This window comes from Colletotrichum higginsianum, assembly GCF_001672515.1.
Source record: "Colletotrichum higginsianum IMI 349063 chromosome 7 map unlocalized unitig_7, whole genome shotgun sequence".
Taxonomy (NCBI): Eukaryota; Fungi; Ascomycota; class Sordariomycetes; order Glomerellales; family Glomerellaceae; genus Colletotrichum; species Colletotrichum higginsianum.
Window position 1 is genome coordinate 1,102,608 of NW_017263917.1, and position 26,427 is coordinate 1,129,034.

Below are 26,427 nucleotides of genomic sequence, written 5' to 3' on the forward strand. Positions count from 1 at the left end.
GGTCCGCCACTCTGCTTCGGTGACTTCGATTATATACACAACCCAAGGCCCTCCCCCGCCATTATCAACACCTACCGACCATCCACCAAGTAACAACATCTTTCGTCTGCCACCACATCGCACCTACTTGTCCTCTGCCCTTCCTGGCCTGGCAGACGACGATACCTAATAACAATGGGACGCCCTCATCGCCGAGAAGCTGATATCGAACAGGACCCTTATGAGTCCTACGGTCGCTCTTACGCGCCTGCCGCTGGCCCATACAGTCAACACCCCCCTCGCGGCCGTAGCCCCGGTAGCCGGCGTCGCAACATGTCTGAGCCCGCCGCCGCCGCAGCTACTGCCTATGACGACTTTCAACGTGATCTCGAGCCCAAGGAACAACCACGGGAACATCCCGAGAGCCACAAGCACCGTAAAGACATGGGACCAGGGGCCCACGCTGCCCACTCTGGGCCGAGGCAAACCCGCAGGAACCATAAGAACCGCTACTACGACGACGATAATGATGATGTCTTCCCGAGCCGCGCTCGGAGTCACGACCGCTCTGCCCACCGTCATCGCACCGCCGACGACCGCCGGAATGACTTTGACACTTACACACCGGCATCTCGTCACAGCCGTGAGCGGCAGCATGCTTACCACCCACCGAAGACAAGCGAAACGAGGCGCCCCAAGTATACAGACTTCGAGGCCGACCCGCGTCAGACCGACTATCGGCGCCCCCGCTACGCCGATTACGACGATGTTGATATGCGAACTGCCGAGCCACATCGGTCCCAATACCAACAGTATGGCGCTGAGCCTCGTGGGAGTGACAGGCGGCAGGCGCGTCAGGCCGACTACGAAGATGTTCCCCGCGGCGGTGGCGAATCGTATCGCGGCCGCTATGCTGGTTATGAGGCTAATGCTCGTCCTCAGCCAAGGGATTACACCCCCTCGGGTCGCGGCCGCTTCAGAAATGAATCTTCCGACCGGTATACTCAGCCTAGCAGCCAGCAGCGCCCAGTCAGAGGTCGGTCCATGCCCAGGAAAGGGGTGAAGGGAGTTGGTCCCGCCGGCAGCGCTCGGCCTCGGGCCAAATCGGCCGTCGGTTATGCCGCTCTTGGTGAAGCTGCGCAGACAGCATTCCGAGTTGGGAGTCAGGCGGCTTTGCAGATGCGGAGCGAGCCCGGTCCCTGGATCGGCGAGAAGGGTACGCGGGTGGCCACAGCGGCGCTTGGTGCCGCTCTGGTTGATACCTTTGTTGGTCACAAGGCCACCGGCATGAGGGGCGGTATGCGCCATCAGGCGCTCCGTCAAGCATGCGAGATGGGCATCCGCAACTTCGTCATACAGCCTACTGTCAATACGGCAACCCGTCGGAGTGGCGCCGGCGGCGGCGATGGTTACAGTAGTGGCGGCCATGGTAGTAGCAGTCGCAGGCGACATTGAGAATGCCTTCTTTGGTAAGAACTCTCGCTAGGTCTGTTCTAGTCCCCATTTTTTTATTGCTTTGTGCCGTCCGGCTTCTCATACACGTCGCCTTTCGTTTCCTGCCTCCTTGTATAGGCGTTCAACTATGATTGTGTGGAACTCTATTTAAGCAGGAAGTATATTGCCAACAGGCAAATCTTGGTGCGAGGCATTCCTAATTCACAAACAAGTAGTGCAGGGTATCTTGCCAGGAAACAAACGTAGGGGGTGAATATGACCTACGTTCGGTGATAGAGGGCCAAGGAGGTAGTCAGATCCATAGGTACAAGAGACGAGATCAGAAACCATGTACACAAATTGAAAAAGTCCTAGCGGATAAATACACATCGTAAAAACCATCCGGGTATTATGCATATACATCATTAAGTGAACTACCGCGCCGCCAATTTTCCTGTAAGAAAAGACTGGCGACCCATCTGGCTCGATGAAGAGCTTATGGAAACATCCGGAGTCAGTACCAGCCAACCGGTTTGAGGCGAAGGGCAACTTCGTGATCAGAAGCAACAACCGTGTCGTAGGCGATGAAGGAGATAGTTCAGTTCGCCACTGTCTTGGCCTGAACTACCAGCAGATCCGCCTTGACGCCAGAGGCGATGAACACACCAGCAGCCAGTCCCAAACAATCTTTGATTTCCTCCAAGACCCTAACAGACTTCTTACCCTCGACAGGCTTGGCGGTAATCTGGCGACCTAAAACGATGAGATTGTGCCACGTAACTTCACGCGAGTCTGTCCGAATGCCCGACGCAGCATAGTTCGAAGCGGCCTCAAGAACATCGCTGCCAGATGAGGTCTCAAATCTGATGCGTGTGGCCACGCCGGCAGGGGTGTGGCTAGACACGAAGCCGAAGTAGTCAGCTTCCTGGGTCTGGGAGTCACTCCCAGCCTGCACAAAATGAACCACGGTTGCAGTGGCGTTATGCTTCTCGCAGAGTTGTAGCACCAGTCTGAGAGCAAATTTGTCGTCGGCGCCACCGAAGTATGGCATGAAAATGTGGTGAGACTGGTTTGTTACAGGAATCGTGGGGATGTCGTGGTGTATGTCGCTGAATGAGTACGCTCGCATCAACTTACTGCGATCGTTGCCGCTGTCCGTAGTAGGCTGAGGTGCGCTACCCTTGGGAAAGAAGATGCCAACATTATGCTCTGTGGAGGCGAGAATAGACTTGGCGAAGCCGGTATATGTCGACGCGAGCTTGTTGGCACTATCCACAGACGGGACCTGTGAGTCACCCAAGCTACCGCTTTCGCTCCAGGGTATGATAAGTAGATCGGACGAGATGTCTGAAGACTTGGACAGAAGGGCCTCGGCGAACCGTGTTTCTGGCATGATAGACACTTCGCCAGAGACAGCGACCTTGAGAAACTGTCCGACAGTCCGAAATATATTGACAACAGGGTCGTTGCGGCTAAAATCGTCGACCTGAGAGACCGTCATGACTGACGAGTCACGGTCAGTGAGATGGAGCAGGCGGAAGCCATGAGCTCTCACAGCTCTCATGCCGTTGGACGAGCCAAGCGCAGTCGTGGCCGGTTGAGTTCCGCCCTTCTCATCACTTCCGGCAAACTGGTCACCGGTAGACGACTGTTTTCCGAATAGTGAAACTAAATTGAGAAGAGCGGGCATGTTGTCCAGACGGAGGTACACCAGCAAGCGCTGGACACGATCGGTAGTCGGCTTGGAAAACTCCATTTCGTCAGTTGAGCCGCTGTTGTTTGAGATGACTTCACCAGTGTCCCAATCGATTTCACCGCGCTTCCAAGCCTCGAGCTTCTTCTGGTACCAGCGAGGGTAGAGGAACGAGGTAAGCGGAGTAGTAACGAAGGTGGTGAGAAGAGCCATGACAACAAAGATAGTGAATGTCCTAGTGCTCAGAATTCGGGCTTGGAGGCCAATATTCTGTGTTCAGGTTAGCATTGGGTGTTTGGTTTCCCCCATGGGATGAAATGTAAAACAGGGTAGAAGAACACTTACAAGCACAATCAACTCCACTAGACCTTTACAGCTCATCAGGGCACCAATCGAGAAGGACTCCCTCCATACCAAGCCATTCAACCGAGCAGCGATACTTGCACCAATGACCTTTGTAAAAAAGGCAGTAAAGGTAACAGCAATTACATATCCCCAGGCAAGACCGCTGTCAAGGAGACCCAGATTGGTGTTTAGGCCGGACAGTGTGAAATACAAAGGTAGGAAAAGAGCGCCGATCAAGTCCTCGAGCTTCTCCGTAACTTTGATGGCAAAGCCGTTTTCTCGGGGCAGAATGAGGCCCACCATGAAGCCTCCAAAGATGGCGTGGACGCCGATGATACCGGTGAAAAAAGCCGATGCAAGAGCAATCAAGAGAATCAGCGCGATCATGCTCTGCGAGGGTCCATTCTCGATGCTTCCGGTCCGTCGCAACAACCAAACCAATACCGGCCTCACGGCGTAAAGAAGAAACAGCATGTAGCCGACACAGGCTAAGAGAATCCAGAGAGCGGATAACCCGGTTCCCGCGTTGGCGAGGGCAACACAAAGAGCGAGAAGAATCCAGCCTGGGAGATGTTAGGATCACGTTATCTGAAGAAACGCAATGATGCCATCGCGAAACTCACCCACGACATCGTTGGCAACGCCAGCGGAAAGGACGATGACTCCAACAGATGTATCGAGGAGTTTCAGCTCCGTCAAGATACGGCAAAGAACGGGGAATGCCTACATATGAGGGTCAGTTGAAAATGATCGGACAATGATTTTTGGAAAGTATCTCACCGTGATTGCGATGGCGACACCGATAAATAGCATATATATAGGGAAGTCAATGTGCATGACACCCTCGTCGCCGGAAAATTGGTTGTACAGTCCCCAAGCAAGAGCGCAGCCGAGCGCAAACGGGAGAGCCAACCCAGCAAACGCGACTGAGGTTGCGACACGCCAGTTGCTAAGAAGAAAACGGACATCTGTCTCGAGACCAATGAGGAAAAGATAGAGCACGAGACCGAGGTTGGCAACAAGAGTCAGATTTGGGATGGACTCTGCCGGGAAGATAGCCGCACGAAAGCCGGGTATGCGGCCCATAACAGATGGTCCTAGGACAATGCCGCCAATGACTTCGGCAATAACACGAGGCTGTCGAATCTTGGATAGTGGCCAATGCAGCAAGTGACAGACGATGATGATAAGACCGGCCTACGTCAGAAACCTGTCAGCTTATGGCAGGAACAAAAGGACTCAGTGTGTAGTAAACGAACCTGGATGATGAACATGGTGATTGGGTCCTTTGGGTTGTAATGCGAGGGGTTTGCGCCCTCGATAACACCGCCCTGGGAGGGAGCCCGGTTTCCTCCAGCGCTCGATGTCGGAGCAGCTAACGACGTTGGCGTCGCCGATAGCAACGAGGTAACGGACGACATGATCGCCGTGAGTTCTTGTCGCCACTGGTATGACAAGATGAGGAGACGAAGAGACTATACGTCGGCAACTATGCGGTGAGGTTCAGGCGAGGTCGTAAGCCCATATCAACTGGCGGGATCGAATATCAATTCAATTCTACGGGAGGCTGTCTCTCGCTCTTATGAATGATAGAAGGGTCTGGTTTCAGTCAGCTGGTATGGGAATTGTTTGGCGGCTGCGGCGGCGATGGGTTGGTTTTGGGAGGTGGAACAACACAGAGAGATTGGTTCCTTGGGTTGCACGAATGTGCCTGCGTCCTAACTAAGAGGTCGGGTTAGTCAAAGGTGGATGATGATAGCGGCAGTTTGTAACGTACATAGTATGCACATGGTGTTGGAGACGGCGTCGTATTCTGGTCACTTGCCCACCTTCTCCAAGGACGGATTGGCAGCACGTGAATGTGTGAGCGTAGGGGTTTGGCTTGGCATGGCCTGACTCGGCAGGAATGGGGAACTTGGCTGTGTGCATGAGTCTCCTATCAAAGTGGGCGCAGGGGGCGGGGGCGGGGGCGGGGGGGCTGGGGCGGTCTAATCATTCGAAGGGAATGAATCAGATGCCTGTCAGCAGTTTGGTCATTTAGACAACCCTCTTCTTCAAAACTTGGGCGCCTTGACTTTTTAATTAGTGCCAACTAGGTAAACCCCTCAGCTCCACTACTCAATTCTTGTCCTCTAGTGATTATAGACTGTGCCTAGGCGGATGTACCTATTTAACTGAAGTAAGCTAGTCTAGTATGCCTACTCTTGACCTTTATAGACTGCAACTAATAGCCTGAGTCATTAGCGAAAAAAACACCCTTTTAACTACAAACTTACTAGTAGTTACTATCTACTATAATACCTTAATAAATACTATAGCCTTAAAGCTTCAATTAAGCTATATCTTACTAAGAGTTAGGAATAACCTCTATAGATAATAATAGAGGTATAAAATATAAGCTTAATTTACTATTAGACAATTTTAGTAATTTTTATTTAATAATATACTAAATTATCTATAAAATTAAAATAGCTAACTCTGACCCCTTCTATATTAATACTATATATACTATTTATAGGCCTAATTAGAGTAAAAATATTAATCTCTATAGCCTTAAGTATTACTTCTATTACTATAAATAAATAAGCCTAATGTAACTGTATAGCGAGTCGCTAGTTATAGTAAGTTGCCTACGTCCTTATTGTATGTAAAACCCTAAGTTTTCAACTATTTTTTAAAAATCCATTTTGGGGCTAAAAAACACTAGGTCTTAGGTACTAGTATTCAATAAGAGTTATATTCTAGGAAATAATACTATAGAAAATGTAACTCTAACTTTATACTTAGATCTCTTATTTAGAGAGCTAAATAAGCTAGCTTACATAAGGCTGTATAATAACTAGAGTACAAATTTCTAAAGTATTATTTCTTATAATATAACTCTTATTAAGCCCTTCTAGACTATATATTGTATAAATGTATTTTTATTTTTCTAGAATTTAGTAAAGTATATTAAGTATAATAATTATATTAAGTTTTCAACTAATAATCTTTTAAGAATATCTCTTATTAATTATACTATACTTACTAAATAGTACAAATTACAGCTTACATCTAGCCTAAGTATTACTTAATTATTATAATTCTTAAAATATTCTCCTACTACTAGGCTATTCTACTAATAAAGAAGTAGAGCTTCTACTATAGGACCTACTTTATCCTAATAATTAAGCCTAAATTAGCTACTAGACTATTAAAAAGAAGAAGTACTAATTTAATATTTGTAATATTAATTATAGTATAATTATTTATTCTAGTATTAATATTAATAATACTATATAATAATTTCCCTTTATATTATTTAATAATAGTACTTATTTAAGCTACTATTAACTACTATATAATCTCTAAGGAATTATAATTAAGAGAGTAGAATAAGTTAAAGGAGTTATTTATATTAAGTATAACTATAATTAAGAATATAATTAAATTAAATTAAAAAGAAGAATTTAATTTAATTATTTTAAAGTAGATTTTATATAATTAAGGGATAATTTATTTAAATTATAAGTTTTACAAATTGTAAGTATAATTAATAGGAGAATTCTAAGAGATTCTATTCTTACTAACTATATATATTTAAAAAGCCTACATTTTAAAGTTTAATACTTCTATAATTAAGAATTCTTACTATAATCTTTAATAGTATAGACTTTAATAGTAGTAAAGTTATCTCTAGTAAGTTAATCTAGTATTAAGACTATACTAATTCTATAGTACTATATATTCTTAAATAAGCTACCTTACTAAGTTAATAGTATAAGAATAGAGTATAGTACTTATATTAGGCTTTTTACTATTTTTTAATTTTTTTTGCATTGTATAATTAGTCTTAACTGCTGGATCCAATTAGTTCTATACTAGTTAAATTAGTATTCTTAAATAACTCTTATTAAATACTAATATTTAAAACCTAGTATCTTTTAAGCTTAAAATAAATTTTTAAAAAATAGTTAAAAACTAGAGGTTTTACATACAATAAGGAAGTAGGCAACTTACTATAATTAGCAACTTACTATACAAGTACATTAATTAAAGTATATTATATACTCTACTATATAGCTATTTTTATTACTTGATTCTAATACTACTTTTCTAAAACTTAAAAGAAAAAGGCTAATAATATTAAGAAATTCTTTAATAAGATAATTAGTAAGCTATTAATAGAGTAAAATTAAGCTAAAATTAATTAACTTTTTAAAATAGAGTATACTAAGTTCCTTAAGGAGCTATAGAGGTTAGTAGTCTCAGTAGAAAAGTAAAATAAGTAGAAGTAAGTAGTAGGAATATAGAAAGTAGCTTAATTAATATATATTAGACTATAAATTATACTTTATTTTATATAGAGCTAGTATACTTATATAGTCTCCCTAGTATATATTTACTTATTTATAAAGGAAGTTTTATTAATAGGAGACTATCTAATAAAGACTTCTTATATAGTACTAAGTTACCCTATATAAATATTTTAACTTATACATATAAGAGGTAAACCCCCCTTTTAAAGAGTTAAAGGAAAAACCCTCTTATATTCTTATACTTATTAAGGGATTTTATTTTTATTTACTCTTTTCCTATTAACTCTATACTTTTTAACTTAATGTATATACTATTATTAGAGCCCTATTGTGTATGTAGAGCTTAGGGCTCTATATGCAGTAGGTAACTTAGTAACTAATTAGACTACTGCAATAGGGGTTCCTGCAGTTAGAATTAAACTAACTATCTGTGCGCAGTGTATATAAATACTACTAAATACTTACTATTGCATTATATAAGTATATATTTACTTATAAAATATAATTTAGCTTATAACTTAAGCTTTCTATTTAAAAAATAGTAAAGAGAGAGTATATAATTAATAAACTCCTATAGCTATAGTAAGCCTAATAGTACTAGATTTTAGTATTATAGTAACTCCTCTAGAGTATAAAATGTATAAAGGAAGATATTAATTTATACTTTTTAGGGAATATAAAGTAAGATTTCTAGAGAAATGCAGTATTATAGAGGCTTTTAAAACTTATAAGTATTCTACTTATTAACCTAGTATAAAGGTATCTAAGTACTAGGTAACTACTAGTTAATAAGGCTTTAGTAATATATAATCCTCTAGTTTAATTTAATAATACTATATATATTTAAAGTAAAAGTTAGAAGTATAATTACTATTTTAGAGAAGTTAGTATAATTACTACTTTAGTATAGCTAAATCTTCTTTTTATTTCTACTATAGTATAAAGTAAAAGTAAAACTCTTCTATTAAATACTCTATAAGTCTAATATTATATACTAAAAGTATAATAATTAGACTTTTATTTTAAAAAATAATTTAATTAAAATTAAAAGTTACTAATGTATGCGCATAGTGAGTTGCGGATTATAGTGAGTTGCGTATAGGCTTATTGTACCTTAAAGGGCACTTTTTTCACTATTTTTTAAAAATCCAATGCTTAACTAAAAAAGACCTAGTTTTAAATATTAAGCTACAATAAGAGTTAAATTATAGTAAATAATAGTATAAAAATTATCTCCCTACTCTAGTCTCTTAAAGTAAGCCTAACTCTTATCTAAAGGCCTAAATAAGGGATATAGTAGTTAGAGTAGGACAATCTTTTCTATACTATTATTTCCTATAATCTAACTCTTATTACAGCCTAATTCTTAAAATTAGGTCTTTTTTAGTTAAGGATTAGATTTTTAAAAAATAGTGAACAAAGTGCCCTTTAAGGTACAATAAGCCTATATGCAACTCGCTATAATTTGCGACTCACTATGCGCATATATTACAGTATAAATATATAGTATTAGTATATATTCTAATTAGGAATAAAGAAGCTTATTTATAAAAATACCTATATACTTAACTGTATATATCTCTATAACTAAAAGAGATATAAGTAAATAATCTTTATATTTAGAATCCTTATAATTATAGCTATAGAATAGTATATAATTTATTTATATACTTTATATATAAGAGTTTATAAATATACTAGTCTATATATAGGCTAGTAGAAGTATTCTAAATTAGCCCTTTATACTAAGGACTTTAGCCCTATATACTAAATAAATATACTACACTATAAATATAATTTTATAAATAATAATATATATTAATAATTTGGGATTTTTTCCCTTATATAGAAGTATTAGTAAAGAGAATTTCCCTTCTATTTACTTTAGATTTTAAGACTTATAATATATAAGTAATATATAATCTTTTATTATAAGTAAGAATTATAGGGATTAGACTCTTATATTAAGAAGTACTTAACTAAGGCTAAGAGTTACTGTAGTAGCTATACTATAAATAAGTATAGTAGAGAGTACTTACTAATAGTTTTAGTAAGTATACTATAGCTACTAGCTACTATTATACTAGCTATAGGGGCTAAATAGGACCTCTTATAATATACCCCCCTAATTATAAAAGTATTTATAATTAAACTAATATACTTGCATAGTAAGTAAGCTAATATAGTAAGTAGGCTACTTTCCTCTACTCTTCTACCTTCTATATAAGTTAATTAAACTATAATATACAAAATTAATTAAAACTACATATTACCCTCTTCTTTATTACTATTCTAAACTACTTTATAAGTTTATATATTATATTTAGACTTTCTATAATTACTATATTACCTTGCGCATAATTTAGTACCTTCTATATAATTCTCCTTTTAAGAGTTAATCTCTCCTCTAGTACTAATACTACTCTTTTCTACTTATATTACTTTTACTTTAGTAGTATTAAGTAACTCTCTAAAATGTAATTAAGTCTTTTTTACCCTCTAGTACTTACTTAGTACTTTTATTCCTATATAAAACTTATAATTCTTAATTTTAATAATAGTAAGCCTATAAGTTAACTTACTAATACTTCTAGCTTAAAAGTTAATTACTTTATATATTAGTATTAGTAAGCTACTTTAATATACTTAAATCTTCTTTTTAAGGGAGGAAGTACTTTATATACTCTCTAGTACTATAATTAGTATTTTTATATTCTAGGAACTTTAGCTACTTAACTATAAGTTTAATAGTATTAGTATTTTTAACTTAAAATTTAAATAAGAAAAAACTACTTTAGAATTAAAAAATATAAAGCTTACTTATTTAAAACTAGCTTATATATTATTTTTACTTATTAAAGTAAAGAATACTACTTTAAAAGTAGGAAAGAAGTTATTCTTAGTAATATGCAAAATTTGCATTTGCATTATCTTCTTAATTTCCTTACTATATAAGTACTTTAATAAGCTAAAGTACTTAATATTAAGAGGCTAAAGCTTATATAATAAGTAAGGAAGTATGTAAAGAGTAATAATACTTTATTCCTTATAGTATTTATTAAAATTAATTAATTTATAGTTATTATAATTATTAAGAATTAAGAAGTAATAAGAACTCTTTATATAGGACTTTATATCCTAATTAAAGTACTTTAGCTAATTTAAGCTAATATTATTTATTATTTATTTATTTTTACTTAAATAAATGTACTATATAATTAGGAATTAGCTATTAGTATACTAAAAGAGAAGGTAATATTTGCCCTTTATAATAATATATAGAGGTATTACCTAACTATTTGTATATATACTCTAAATAATAGAAACTTATTCTTAATTACTAGGCTACTTTATATAAGGCCTTCCCTTATAGTTAGATATTATAATAATCTTTGCGTGCAATAGTATTCCTATTAGGAACTTAATTTTATTAAAATTATAAGTATTATTATTAAGTATTTTATACTTTATAATTATATTTTACATAAGTGCAAACTAGCCTTATATAATTATAGAATTCTTAATTAAAGCTCTCTAATAGTTAATTTAATATTAAAATTATATTTTTAATTTAGGAATATATTATATAAAGTTCTCTACTTATTAGAGTCCTATATGTATTCTATTGTGTGCATTTAGGAGTTAATTAGTTATTTCTTATATATCTTCTTATTATAGAGGGAACCCTTAATTAATTAATTTAATAATATATTTAAGAATTACTTCCTCTTTAGTTATAGTTATTTTTATTAAATTTAGTTATCTTTTAAGTTATATAATACATTTAGTGCATTAGTATTAGAGTATAGTTTAAGGGACCTTAAAGGTTTAGGCTACTTTTTATATAGATATTTTTAAGTCTTTTTTAATAGCTTAGAGAGTAAGGATAATACAACTTTTAATTAAGGTAGTTTGTATAGTTGTATATAGAGGAAAGTTAGTATAAAGGTTAAAGAGGTAGAAAGGAGGAAAGGTAGCCTACTTACTATATTAGCTTACTTACTATACAAGTACATTATATATAATTACTTTATATAAATAATTAATAAAAGAAAGACTCTAATAAAGGAGTTTTATATTTATATATAAAAGAAATAAATTATAAATATTACTATTTAATTACTTTTAGTAATTATACTCTTAGTCTAATTAATTCTTTATATATAATACTATTATTTATATTATTATTATTATTTAGTATATTATATTAAAGTAGGTAGTTTTTATTTAAAAATTAAGAAGTAGTAAGCTATTAATTTAGAAGTACTTACATAAATTAAAATACTCCTCTAAGCTACTTAATTTATTTTTATTTTTTCTTCTTTCTTTAGTTATTATAAGAGTTATTTTTATAAGTTATTTAAATAAATTAATTTATATATAACGTACGTGCATAGTGAGCTGCGCATCATAGTGAGCTGCGCACGTCTACTGCCTTTCTACCTCTTATATAAGTTAATTCAACTACAACGTACGAAATCAATTAAAACTACTTATCACCCTCTTCTTCATCACTATCCCAAACTACTTCACAGGTTCGTGCGTTATGTCCAGACTTTCCGCAATTGCCACATCGTCGCGCGCGTGGTTCAGCACCTTCCGTACGACCCTCCTTCTGAGGGTTATTCTCTCCTCCAGCATCAACACCATCCTTTTCTCCCTGTAGTGCCTCTGCTTCAGCAGTATTAAGTGACCCTCCAAGACGTAGTCGTGTTTTTTTTGCCCTCCGGCGCTTACTTAGTACCTCTATCCCCGTACGAAGCTTACGGTTCTCAGCCTCAACAATAGCAAGCCTATGGGCTAACTTGCTAATACCTCTGGCCTGGAAGTCAATTACTTCGTACATTGGTGTTGGTGAGCTACCTTGATGTGCTTGGATCTTCTTTTTAAGAGAGGAAGCACTTCGTACGCCCTCTAGTGCTGTGGTTGGTGTCTTTGCGTCCCAGGAGCCTCGGCTGCTTGGCCGTGAGTTTGATGGTGTTGGCGTCTTTGGCTTGAAATCCAAGCGAGAAAGAACCACTTCAGGGTTAAAAGGTACAAGGCCTGCCTGTCTAAAACCAGCTCGTACGTTGTTTTCGCCCATTGAGGCAAAGAATGCTGCTTTAAAGGCAGGAAAGAAGTCATCCTTAGTAATATGCGAAATCTGCATCCGCATCATCTTCTCGATTTCCTTGCTGTACGAGTGCTTTAACGGGCTAAAGCACCCAACATCAAGAGGCTGGAGCTCGTGCGATGAATGGGGAGGCATGCAGAGAGCAATAATGCTTTGTTCCTTGCAGTATTCGTCAAAGTCGGTCGATTTATGGCTGTTGTGACCATCAAGGATCAAGAGGCGATAAGAGCCCTTCGTACGAGTCCTTGTGCACTGATTAAAGTGCTGTAGCCAATCTAGGCCAATATCATTTGTCGTCCATCCATTTTCGCTTGGATGGATGCGCCATGTGGCTGGGAATTGGCCGTTGGTGTACCAGGAGAGGAGGTGATATTTGCCCTTCACGATAACGTACGGAGGCATCGCCCAGCCATCTGCACACACACCCTGAATGACAGAAACCCATTCCCGATTGCCAGGCTGCTTCGTACGAGGCCTTCCCTTACGGTCAGACGTTGTAACAACCTTTGCATGCGACAGCATTCCCATCAGGAACCCAGTCTCATCAAAATTGTAGATATCGTCATCAAGTATTCCGTACTTTGCAATTGTGTTTCGCACGAGTGCAAACCAGCCTTGTATAATTGTAGGATCCTCAGCTAAGGCCCTCTGATAGTCGATTCGACGTCGAAATCGCATTTTCAATTGGGGGACGCGTCGTACGAAGTTCTCTGCCCATCGGGGTCCCGTACGCGTCCCGTCGCGCGCGTTTAGGAGTTGGTCGGCCATTTCTCGTACGTCTTCTTGTCGCGGAGGGAACCCTCGATCGATTAGGTCAATAACTCGTTCAAGAATCACCTCCTCTTCAGTTATAGTCATCTTCATTGATTTCGGTCGCGTCTCGGCTCGTGGGAGTACACCAGCGCGTCGCGTGCGAAGGGTTGATTCAGGAACCTCAAAGGTGGAGGCAGCTCTTCGTACAGACATTTTTGGGTCTTTTTGGATAGCTTGGAGGGCAAGGATAATACGGCTTTCTTTAGAAGAAGAAGTCATGTTCGTACGTGGAGGAAAGTAGGTGTAAAGGTTTAAGAGGTAGAAAGGCAGTGGACGTGCGCAGCTCACTATGATGCGCAGCTCACTATGCACGTACGTTAATTAGTTTTTAATACTAGTAATTTAATATAATAGTATATAAATATATATATATATATATATATATAAATATATATAATAGTACTCTTAAAGAGAAAAACTACTACTATTAAAATTACTACTACTTATACTACTACTAAAGCTACTACTACTACTCTCTATACTAAGTAAGAGAAGTATAAGCTTACTTAAGAGGAAGAGACTAAGAAGACTTCTAAGAGGGCTTCTTCTTATTCTTCCTCCTTAATAATTACTTCTAATAAAGAGGAGTACTTTACTAAGTAAGTAAAAGAAGTATATAAGTATAAAGTTAAAATTAAAATAATTATAAGAGTAGTTATTAAAGCTAAAATTATATATAAGGCTAAAATTACTACTACTATTAAAGCTACTATTAATACTACTTTTAGTAAATTATTCTAAATACTATAGTACTTTTAAATTTACTTTATTAATTTACTCTTTATAGTTAAAATAAAGAAAATAGTAAATTTATAAACTATATTTAAAACGGGTGCTAAAATTCTAATTAAGTTTAAGAAGGCTAGTATAATTTTATTTATATTTATACTTAAGGGTAAAAGTAAGAGTAAAACTACTATAGTAAATAAGAATAAGGAGGAGGAACTTAAGACTCTAAATTCCTCCCTCTATACTACTTACTTTTACTTTATAGTTTTAAATAAGAGTACTAAAGTATACTATATATATTCTACTACTATAGAGGAAGTTACTTATATTAAGAGTAAGTATTTTAAGTATACTACTAGTAGTTATACTTACTAAAAAGTACTTAAGAAGACTATAGAGTTTACTTTAAAATTCTTAATTCTCCTTATATAAGGTAAAAATAGAGCTAATTAGAATAGAACTCTAGCTTCTATAAATTAATTCTTATTATATTTATATATTAAATTATTATTAATAATTACTTTTAGGAGTTAAATTGCATTTATAGTAATATTTATAAGGTCTTTTATAAGGCTAGTATAGAGAGTAAAGAGAATAAAGAGGAAGAAGACTTTTAGAGTATTATTCCTAAGAGTCTTTTACTTCCTTTAATTCTAAATTCTAGTCTCTTATAGTTAAGAGGTAATAGTAATACTTTAGTATACTTTACTTCTCTAATTATAGAGGGCTATATAATTTTTAACTCTATTAAGGAGGAAATTATAATTCTATATTAGTACTAGTAATTAATTCTAATATATACTCTCTTAGAGTAGTTAGTCTTTTCTTTAAGTAGCCCTTTAGAGTATATATACTTCTTAAGAGGGGCCTTTAGGCTAGAATTATCTTTTATAGTACTCTTTAGAGTAGGAGTCTTTATTCTTATAGGCCCTTTAGAGTAAGTAATATTTTAGTATATACTTAACTAAATTTAACTATAATTCTAAATTATAATTCTAAATTAAGTCTTCTTTCTTTATTATTTTGAAATTTCTTTATAATTATTACTTATATATTTATTAAGTTAAAATATACTCTAAAGCTTAAGAACTTTTCCTATAAGAAATTCTTAATTAGATTATTTATAAGTATATTATTCATAAGTATATACTTAATTTTAAAGTAGCTAGTAGTATATTCCTAATAGAATTATATATTTTAAATATTTATATAATAAAAGTAAATTATAATTCTCTTATTAATTACTACTATTAGCTTAATTATTTATTTATTATTATAGAAGACTATATAGAGCTACTTAGAATTAAAAGTAAGCTCTTAAAAGAGTCTTTATAGTACTATTACTTCCTTTACTATCTCCTATAGGTAGAGTAATTTAATTTTAGTTATTAAAGTTATTACTATTAGCTATTTTAAGGCTTTCTATTAAATTAGTCCTCTAAAGAGAATTATAATAACTTATATATTACTTTATTATTTATATAGAATATATTATTAACTATAATTATTACTAGTAGCTATAGTATTCTTTTACTCCCCTAATTTCTAAAGCTTAGTATAAAGTAGTAAATTCTATAGAAAGACTAAATTATTTAATTAATTAATTAAAAATATTTAGAATTTAAATTTATAAAATATTTTAAGAGGAGTATAATTATAGATACTAAGTCTAAGTATATAAGAATACTTATATATAGAATAGAGCTAACTTTCTTCTAGAAAGTCTTAATTATAGAGGCTATAATTTTACTTTTATATACTATTAGTACTCTAGTAAGTAGTAGTATAATTAAGTAAATATTATTTATAAAATTAAACTTTTTTACTTTTATTTTAATATACTTATTATAAGTAAGGAAAATCTTCCTTCTTACTTAGTCTTATATTATATAAATATTTAAATAGTACTCTATAAGTCCTTAATTCTTTAGCTTATAAATTAACTTAATACTATTAACTATAGTAATTATATAAATTATATAGTCCTTATAGAATATTACTAGAATATTATCTATATAGAAAATTATAATAATTTAGTATTTTAGATTCTAATATAAGTAGGGGTCCTCTACAGCTAAAGTAGATTCTAAATATTTTAATATACTAGAAAACTTCTTATACTAGAGTTAAAGTATATTCTAAAGTTTATAGAGAATTCTATATAGTTTAATATACTTCTCTTTAATTTTAAACTTATTTAGGAGCTTCTAAGTAATTAGCTTATTATATAAGTTAATATAAGTATTTAGGAATATATTTATAATATTATATTACTATATTTTAAAATTAAATTATACTACTAAAGTAATAGTAAATTAAAATATTTTTACTATAAGAGTAATTATATAAGTATTATATATTATACTAGTTTATAAATTACTATAAATATAAATTTATAATTCATAGTAGTTTAGCTAATTATATTAGTCTAATTTATATATAAATACTTACTTTAAGGGGAGTAATTTTATATATACTAGTAGTCTATTAATAACGTCTTAAGTACTTTTCTCTATTAGCTTCTTTATTTCTTATTATACTACCTCTATAAAGAGGTCTTATAAAGTAGTAGGGAGCTTAAGGAGGTCTTTTTAAATTCTTAGAGCTTTTAAAAAATTATTAACTATTTATACTACTACTTCTATAATTACTTTCTAGCTAACTTAATTACATTATACTACTATATATAGTACTTTATAGAGTATATAATATATAAAATTATTTTTTTAATTTATTTCTTAATTAGAAAAGTAAATTTAAATAAAGTCTATATTAAAATTCTATTTAAAATTACTTTTATTACTCTTAATAAATTTAGTAGAATTATATAGAGTAGTAAAAAACTATTTTAGTATTTACTAATACTTACTTTACTTTATAAATAGTTTATAGTCTTTTATTTTCCCTCTCTACTTTTAATTTAGTAGTACTAAGTTCTCTAATATTACTTTTAGTTTACTTAGCTCTTTTAAAATAGAATTTAAGTACTTAATTCTAATTTTACTATTAAAAATAGTTTCTAAATTAATAGTCTCTATATTTATATTTTATAGAGTAGTCTCTATACTTTTAGTCTCTATAATAATAGTATTCCCTCTTATAGCCTCTAGTATACTTTTAGAATTAGAAATTAGCTTAGAAATTACTAATTCTATACTCTCTATAAGAGTTATTCTTAGTATTTTAATATTTTTTAATATAGGAACTAAAAATTAAGTATTTATAAATTATTTAAGCTATTTAGTATACTTAAGGAAATTATTCTCTTTAGTATTTAGAACTCTAAGTAGCTCTAAAATAGTACTTATTATACTTATAGACTCCTAAATATCCTCTATAATAGAGTTAACTATAGTAATAAGTAGAGCTACTATTTTATTCTCTTTCAAGTAGAATTTTATTTTATTAAAAGTAATATTATATATAATTATAATTTATTTAAGTATAGGAATTTAAATTCTATATAAATTATAAGTATTAGTTATATACTTAATTAAGTATTTATATACTTATATAAAAATACTTCAAAGTATTTTCTTTCTACTTCTCTCTCTTTATTCTTTAAGAGTAAGTAAGCTCTATAGCTATAAGTATAAATACCTCTCTAGTATAAGTGCAAATTATAAGTTATTCTATAAATATACTTAAGTACTTACTATTTAAAGTACTACTAATACTATTCTTCTTTAATTTAGTAAGGAAATTTCTAAATTGTATTTTAATATAAGCTAATATTATAAATAAAAATACTAGTAAATAAAAATACTAGTAAATATATACTTATTCTATAAGTCTTCTAGTAGTCCTACTATATTCCTTATTTTTATACTATATAGTATAATTTTAAGTTTTATATACTCTCTACCTCCTATAAGTTCTTTAGTATATACTAGTAGGAGCTTAAAGTTAATATTAGTATTTATAATTTACTATTTAAAAGTAGTCTTACTTATAATACTAATAATTACTCTTTTATTATTTATTCTTATTTTATAAATTACTAAGCCCTATTAATATTGTACTTAAATTTTAAAAGTATAAATAACTTTAAAGACTTCCCCTATAGACTTATTCTTTAGGAGAAAGCTAAAGAGTCTACTAAAGTACTTATTCTTAATAATAAGAAGTTAAGAATAGCCTTTAAATAAAATTAGGAAGTTAAATAAATTCTAAAAGATTTAATAGTATAGTCTTATTACTTAGTCCTCTAAGGGAGTCTTTAAAATAACCTTTTATATATATATTATAGTACTCTTCTAGGCTATATATTGTATAAATGTATTTTTATTTTTCTAGAATTCAATAAGATGTATTAAGTATAATAATTATATTAAGTTTTCTACTAATAGTATATTTTCTAAGAATATCTCTATTTTTAACTTTTAGACTTCTATTTATTAATTGTATTGCACCTACTAAATAGTATAAATTACAGCCTATAGCTAGCTTAAGTATTACTTAATTATTGTAATCCTTAAAATATCCTCCTACTACTAGGCTATTCTACTAATAAAAAAGTAGAGCCTCTACTGTAGGACCTACTTTATTCTAATAATTAAGCTTAAATTAGCTATTAAGCTATTAAGAAGAAGGAGTACTAATCTAATACTTATAATATTAATTACAGTATAATTATCTATTCTAGTATTAATAGTAATAATACTATATAATAATTTCCCTCTATATTATTTAATAATAGTACTTATTTAAGCTACTATTAACTACTATACAACTTCTAAGGGGTTATAATTACGAGAGTAGAGTAAATTAAAGGGGTTATTTATATTAAGTATAGCTATAATTAAGAATATAGCTTAATTAAATTAGAAAGAAGAATTTAATTTAGTTACTTTAGTAGGTTTTATATAGCTAAGGGATAATTCGTCTAAATTGCAGGTTTTACAAGTTGTAAGTATAGTTAATAGGAGAATCCTAAGAGATTCTATTCTTAATAACTATATATATCTAAAAAGCCTGCATCTTAAGGTTTAATACCTCTATAGTTAAGAGTTCTTACTATAGACCTTAATAGTGTAGACCTTAATAGTAGTAAAGCTATCTCTAATAGACTATACTAATCCTATAGTACTATATATTCTTAAATAAGCTACTTTACTAAGTTTATAGTATAAGAATAAAGTATAATACTTATATTAGGCTTTTTACTACTATATTTTTTACATTATATAATTAGTCTTAACTATTAGATTTAATTAGTCCTACACTAGTTAAATTAGCATTCTTAAATATATATTATAGTATAGTACTTATATTAGACTCTTAAAGGGCCTTTAATTTTTACCCCCTAAGTACTATAGACTAAGTACTAAAGGGCTTTAGGACTAATATAGCTAGCCTAGAGGTACTAGAGGCTTGCATTATTATCTTATATTACTAGAGCTATTTAGTAATTAGGCTTTTAGTATAGTAGAGTATTAAATTAAATTATTATTATTAAACTTATAGAGCTTACTTATAAAAGTAGGTAAATAGGAGAGTAAGGGGAAATAGGCTTATATTTAAAGAAAGTAAGATTTTCCTTCTTAAGTAGTTAAGTAAGTATAATACTATTTAAGAACTTACTATAGTATAGAGTAGTATTTAGACTATAATACTAAATACTACTCTCTATAGAATAAGCCTCTAAAATAATATTAATATAAAAACCTTTAATAATTGCAATATTTTTTAATTTAAGATTCTCTATATTGCATTCTTTCTCTCTATAAAGAGTATTCTTAATAATCCTTATACTTGTACTTAGAATATAAATATAAGTAGTACTTACTTTAATAAATTCTCCTTTTGTATAGAGCTTAAAAGACTCTTTAATAAGGAGTTTCTTATTATTTATAAAGTAGTAATTACTGCAATTATTATATATTATACTATTTAATAATATATAAAGCTATTTAAAGAGTATAGAGAATATAATTAGGAATTTAAGTAAGCTTGTATTCTTAGTAGCTTAGTAAAAGATTATTATAGTAATAATTTAGCTAGAATACTCTTTAGTAGAGTCCTTTATTTATAAGGAGTTTTCTTATTTATATTCTCTATAGTCTTACTTATTTAATTAATTATAATTAATATTACTAATAAGCTAAATAAACTCTCTATATTTCCTATAGAAGTAATTAAAAATTAAGATTATAATTCTATTTTTAATATATATAGCCTCCTTATTAGTAAGCTCCCTAATAAATTTTAACTTCCCTATAAGGGCCTTTTAGACTTTCCTATATTCCTATAGAGTCTAATAGTACTTAAACTTATATAAATACTCTTTTATAATTGTATTTCTATTATTTAGAGTATTTAAGTATTCTCTAAGAGTTATAAAGAGGCTAGAGCTCCTACTATTACTCTTAAAAAGTGCATTCTCCTAATAGAGTATACTAAAGATTCTTTTATATTTATTTAAGGAGAAAATAGAGTAATTAAGACTCTTATTTATAATAAGCTTATTAAGATTCTAAGTAGCTTATATTAGAATAAAGTAAGTTCTAATAGCCCTTAAGAAGCTCTTTACTATTAAGACTCTTTAGACTTTAAGTATATTATAAGTATAAGTATATTTATAAGTCTAATATTAGTCTGCATACTAGACTATTAGAGCTATATTACTTTAAATTACTCTTAAAAGAATATTATTATACTCTTTATAGACTATAGAGGTTATTATAAATACTAAGAGTACTAAATTTTACTATAGTATATATGTAAATACTTAGACTATAGTCTTATTTTCCTAAAGCTACTATATTTATGTATTAATAAGCTCTTAAGAGTTAATTATATAAGAAATAAATACTTTAATAAATTAGTTACTTATTAGAACTGTTATTCTTATTTAGCTTTAGCTTATATAGTCCCTAATTAAGTATTTATAATTATTTTTAATATTATTAAACTTTATAGAATTAAACTTCTTAAGCTTTATTACTTCTAATTAATTTACTTTAACTTATTATTTAATAATTAAAAGCTTAAGTTAATTATTAGTATTTAAATTCTCCTTCTACTATTTTAAAAAATACTTATAGTAATTAGTTTTAAATTTAATTGTATATTTAGTAATAAATTTAGAGGAGTTTAGTCCTTTTAGGAAGTATATATTATCTTTAGAGATATTCTTCCTATTTAAATTTATAAGCTCCTAAATGTAAGCTATTTTTATATAAACTTAGAGGCTAATATACTATATAGGCTAATTTACTCTAATAGTAAGATATTACTTATTATTTAGTATATTATTCTAAGTAAGTATAAATATTATTAGTAATTAGTTATATTATATAAAAGTAAATAGTAAAAATACTCCTTTACTCCTATACTTAAGAAGGGGTCTTATATAGAGTTAAGCTTATAACTATTGTAAATAAGGAGTATAAGTATTAGACTCTTATATTAAGAAGTACTTAACTAAGGCTAAGAGTTACTATAGTAGCTGTACTGCAGATAAGTGCAGTAGAGAGTACTTACTAATAGCTTTAGTAAGTATACTGCAGCTACTAGCTACTATTGCACTAGCTATAGGGGCTAAATAGGACCTCCTGCAATATCTTTCTACTTATACTTTATTTCCCTTATTTTATTCTCTATTTTAAATATCCTATTTTATCTACTTACTCTATTCTTAGTAATTATAAATTTAACTTTATACTTATAAGACTAAATATTCATACCTTTTTCTCTTTTAAAGAAAAATTGCCTCTTTTTACTAGAATTAAACTTACAACCTCTAAATTGCAAAATTACTACCTCTTTTTTAATAGTTATACTATTATACTATATATACTTTTAATTTTACTCTCTATAATTAATAAAAGTATTAGTAAATATTAATTATAATATACATATATAGTAAGTAGATTAATATAGTAAGTGGATTACTTCTTTATTATATATAAAACCCCTAGTTTTTAACTATTTATTAAAAATTTATTTTAAGCCTAAAAAATACTAGATTTAAGGTATTAGTAATTAATAAGAGTTATATTATAGGAAAAAATACTATATAAATTTTAACTCTAGCCTTATAAAGTGTAACTTATAGAGCTCTTATTTAAAGGCTAAATAAGCTAGCTTACATAATCTAGTATAATAAGTAGAGTAAGAATTTCAATAGTATTATTTTCTATAATATAACTCTTATTAAATACTAATTTCTAAAGCCTAGTGTTTTTTAAGCTTAAAATAGATTTTTAATAAATAGTTAAAAACTAGGGGTTTTACATACAATAAGGAAGTAATCCGCTCACTATATTAATCCACTTACTATGCATATACATTATATAAGAAACTACTTTAATTTCTTCTATTTAAATTTTCTAATATTAACTTTACTAATAAGTACTCTATAATAATAGAAAGACTACTTCTTAGATTCTCTTCTTTTAATAAATTTAATAGTTATATTTATTTTCTTAAAAAAACCCTCCTTTAATACTAAATAAATAATTGCTTATTATACACTTATTTTAACTACTCTTAATATTTCTAATACTTATTAGAATATATAATTTATACTTTTATTTAAACTAACTTTTTAAGCTCTATTTAACTATAGAGTCTTTTTTTAATTACTACTTTTCCTTAATTTATAATTAATTAATATTAAATTAAGTTTATAATATACTCTTATATACTTTTTTATACTTTTTAATTTATGTATAAAAAGATATATTTATATAAAATGGAAAAAGTTTTAATTCCTAAACTATCTAGAAACTTAAACTATTCTACTTAAGTAATTAAATGTAGTACTTTATTTATAAGTAAAAATATAAATTCTAACTTAGAATTTACTCCTTCTACTAGTAACTAGAAGTCTATAAACTTAAAACTATTGACTTATATAAAGCTTTTCTATAAGAATAACTCTTTAAGAATTATAAAAGACTCTAATAGTAAATTTTAAGTTTAGAAAAAACTAAAGAATTTCTATAAATTTACTAATTTTACTAATAAATATCTTACTTATAAAGAGTTCTTTAATACTTCTCTAAAAGAATTTAATCCTATAGAAGCTTACTTTAATAAAGTTAAAGAGCTTATAAATAATTTAACTTTAAAATCTATTATTCTACTTAATTAAATTATAATAGTATAAGTTTTAAATAGCTTAAATAGAAATTATAAAAGTTTTTTTACTAATATTACTTAAATTTGAAAGAAGAATTTAGAGGCTTATACTTTAGACTCTTTATTTATAAATTCTATAAATAAAGTAAAAAGAAAGTCTATAAATATTCTCTATACTTTTAATATTAATAATAGTAATATTATTAAAAGAAGACAAAATAAAAAACTTTAAAAAAAATAGGAAGAGTTATTCTATATTTACTATAAGTTAAAAACTATATAGTAAAAGATTACTATTCTTCTTATTTAAATAAAGCTCTAAAAAATTAGAAAAAGCTTCTTAATACTATTAACAATACAATTAATAAAATAAAGGTAAATAATAAGAAGAAACTACTCTATAATAAGTAGAAAGCTCTTATAGCTAAAAGAACTATAATAGAAAATATACTCTTAAGTAATAAGGAAGATTCTATAGCTAATATAACTATAAATACTATAAATTTAAATAAAGGGGAAATAAGTACTCTAGAAGATAAAGAAGATTTTATAAATTTTAAAGATATTATAAATAAAACTTCCTATAAAATGCCTAATAACTCTTCTTCTAATAAAGTATATACTATAAGTAATATAAATAAAATTATTAACTAGAGTAAAGTAAAATAATAAAAAATAAACTTTATAGGGAATATAACTATATAATTCCCTAATAATAATAGTATATATATATTAAAGGACTACTTTTATATACTTAAGCTTAGAATTAATCTCTTAAGTTAAAATAGTATAAGAAAGCTAAATATAACTTCTTTATTTTAGAATAGAATAATTACCTTAATAAATATAAAGAATAATAAAACTCTTTATAAGGGAGTACTTAAGAATAACTTATATTACTTTAATATTAAAACCCTTACTTATAAAGAGATTAATTCTCTACAAGTTAAAAATAATAATTATATAAATACTATTAAAACTAATAATATAAATAGGAAGAAATATACTTTTAATAAAATTAAAAATATAAGTATTAATACTTATATTAAATAGTATAATAAAGTTAAATATATAAATTCTAAAGTTATAAAAGCCTTAAAAAATAATATTAATTTAAAAAATAAATTATATATACTTTTAGAATATAACTGTAAAATTTACTTTAAGGCTAATTTTACTATTAAAGTTAATAAAAGATTAAATAACTATAATAAGAATTATAAATATTTAGAAAAAGTAGCTTCTAATTTATATAGACTTATAATTCCTCCTACTTATAATAAATATAGATAGTTTATTATATTCCTAGAAAGATCTTCTAGAGAAGCCTCTATAACTCTTCTTAAATTTAAAAGAAAAAGAAGAAGTTAATATTACTGTATTATATAAGTACATAGCTAAAGGTACTTAATTAAGTAGAGTCCTTCTAGAAAAAGTAAGTATAGCTCTATTATATAACTTTTACTTAAAGATTCTAACTATATAGTAAATCTTCCTTTAAAGTATAGAAGGGTAGTTGTAGCCTGTATACTCTAGTTAAGGTATCTCTAACTAGTCGCCTAGTTAAACCCTTACAATTGCCTCCCTTTCTTAAGCTTTAGTTCCTAAGGCTATATAGTCTAAATTAAAATTCCTCTAGCTCTAAAATACAATACTAAAATTATTAAAGTATTCTAATATTATAATGCACTAGTAAGGGGTAATTTATATTACTTATATATTACTAATAATTCTACTATATTACTTTTATTATTCTATTCTCTTATAATTATAATATATTTATTAATACTCTTATTCTTATTACTTTTATATTACTTTATACTCCTTATAGATAAGTATCTTTATTATTATAATAATTATCTCCTCCCTCTATATATAATAATTCTTTAAGTAGTTATTATATATAGGTAGTTAGAATAAATATACTCCCTTTATATATCTACCTTAATAGTCCCCTCTATTCTATTAATTTTTAAAAGTTTTCTTCTTTCTTTATACTCTTCCTATATACTTTTATTAATTATTTACTAAATAGTAATTCTTTCTTAGCTTTCCTACTCCCTTTCCCTATTAATTATATATTCCTCCTTATTACTCTACTTTTAATAAGTTTTTACTTATTATAAGTATTATTCCTTATATTATAAATATAATTAAAATTAAGTATAAACTTAAGGAGGATTTTACTAAGTTTAATAGTAATAGTCTATTTTATATTAATTATTTTAATTAGCTCTATTATAATATTATAGGGCTCCTCTACTATATAAATAATTATACAATTTACTATATTATATATATTATTAATTATAAAAAATATTCTATAGTAGGTTCCTTCTCCTTATTTTTAGTAATTATTTATTAATACTAACTTTCTTTTAAGTTCCTTATAAGCTCTAGAGTACTACTTAGAATACTTAAAATACTTTTATTAACTTTTGTATTTATAAGGAGGATAGTAAGCTATTACTCCATAAGTAATAGTATACTTATACTACTCTAGAGTATATTTCTACTACTTAAGTTAAAGTAGCTTAGTATATTACTAATTTAATATAGAGTAATCTCTATAGTATTAATATTAATTAAATAATTATTTAAAAGCTTACTTCTAATTATAAGTATTTTAACTTCTTAGCCTTAATTAATATAAGGTATTCTCTAATAGTTTATTAATATCTTATTACTAATAATAGTTTCTAAATTAGAATTCTAATTAATAAGAATAATATTTAAAAGTATTTTAATTAACTTTAGTCTACTTATATATAAAATAATAGTAGAGTAATTACTCTCTAATTAATTCTTAAATTCCTCTTCTATAATTACTACTTTATTTACTATTCTAGTAATATTAAGTATAATTTTGCAAAATTTATAGAGTAATTTATATTTTATAATAAAATTTCTAACTTTTATAATAATTCTATTCCTAC

At 29.6% G+C, this 26,427-nt stretch overlaps 2 protein-coding genes across 2 annotated transcripts; one reads left to right on the plus strand and one right to left on the minus strand.

The window, feature by feature from the left end:
* Positions 1-312: 312 nt before the first annotated feature.
* CH63R_10031 (uncharacterized protein) lies at positions 313-1,434 on the plus strand (the record flags this gene model as incomplete). The annotated part of the gene is made up of 1 exon (XM_018305005.1): positions 313-1,434. One exon carries the CDS (start codon positions 313-315, stop codon positions 1,432-1,434), a length of 1,122 nt encoding a protein of 373 aa, XP_018154429.1.
* Positions 1,435-2,011: 577 nt separating this feature from the next.
* CH63R_10032 (sodium/hydrogen exchanger family protein) lies at positions 2,012-4,872 on the minus strand (the record flags this gene model as incomplete). Its single annotated transcript, XM_018305006.1, has 5 exons — positions 2,012-3,376; positions 3,452-4,014; positions 4,075-4,174; positions 4,232-4,648; positions 4,711-4,872. The coding sequence occupies 5 exons, from the start codon at positions 4,870-4,872 to the stop codon at positions 2,012-2,014; spliced, it is 2,607 nt and encodes an 868-aa protein (XP_018154430.1).
* Positions 4,873-26,427: the final 21,555 nt, after the last annotated feature.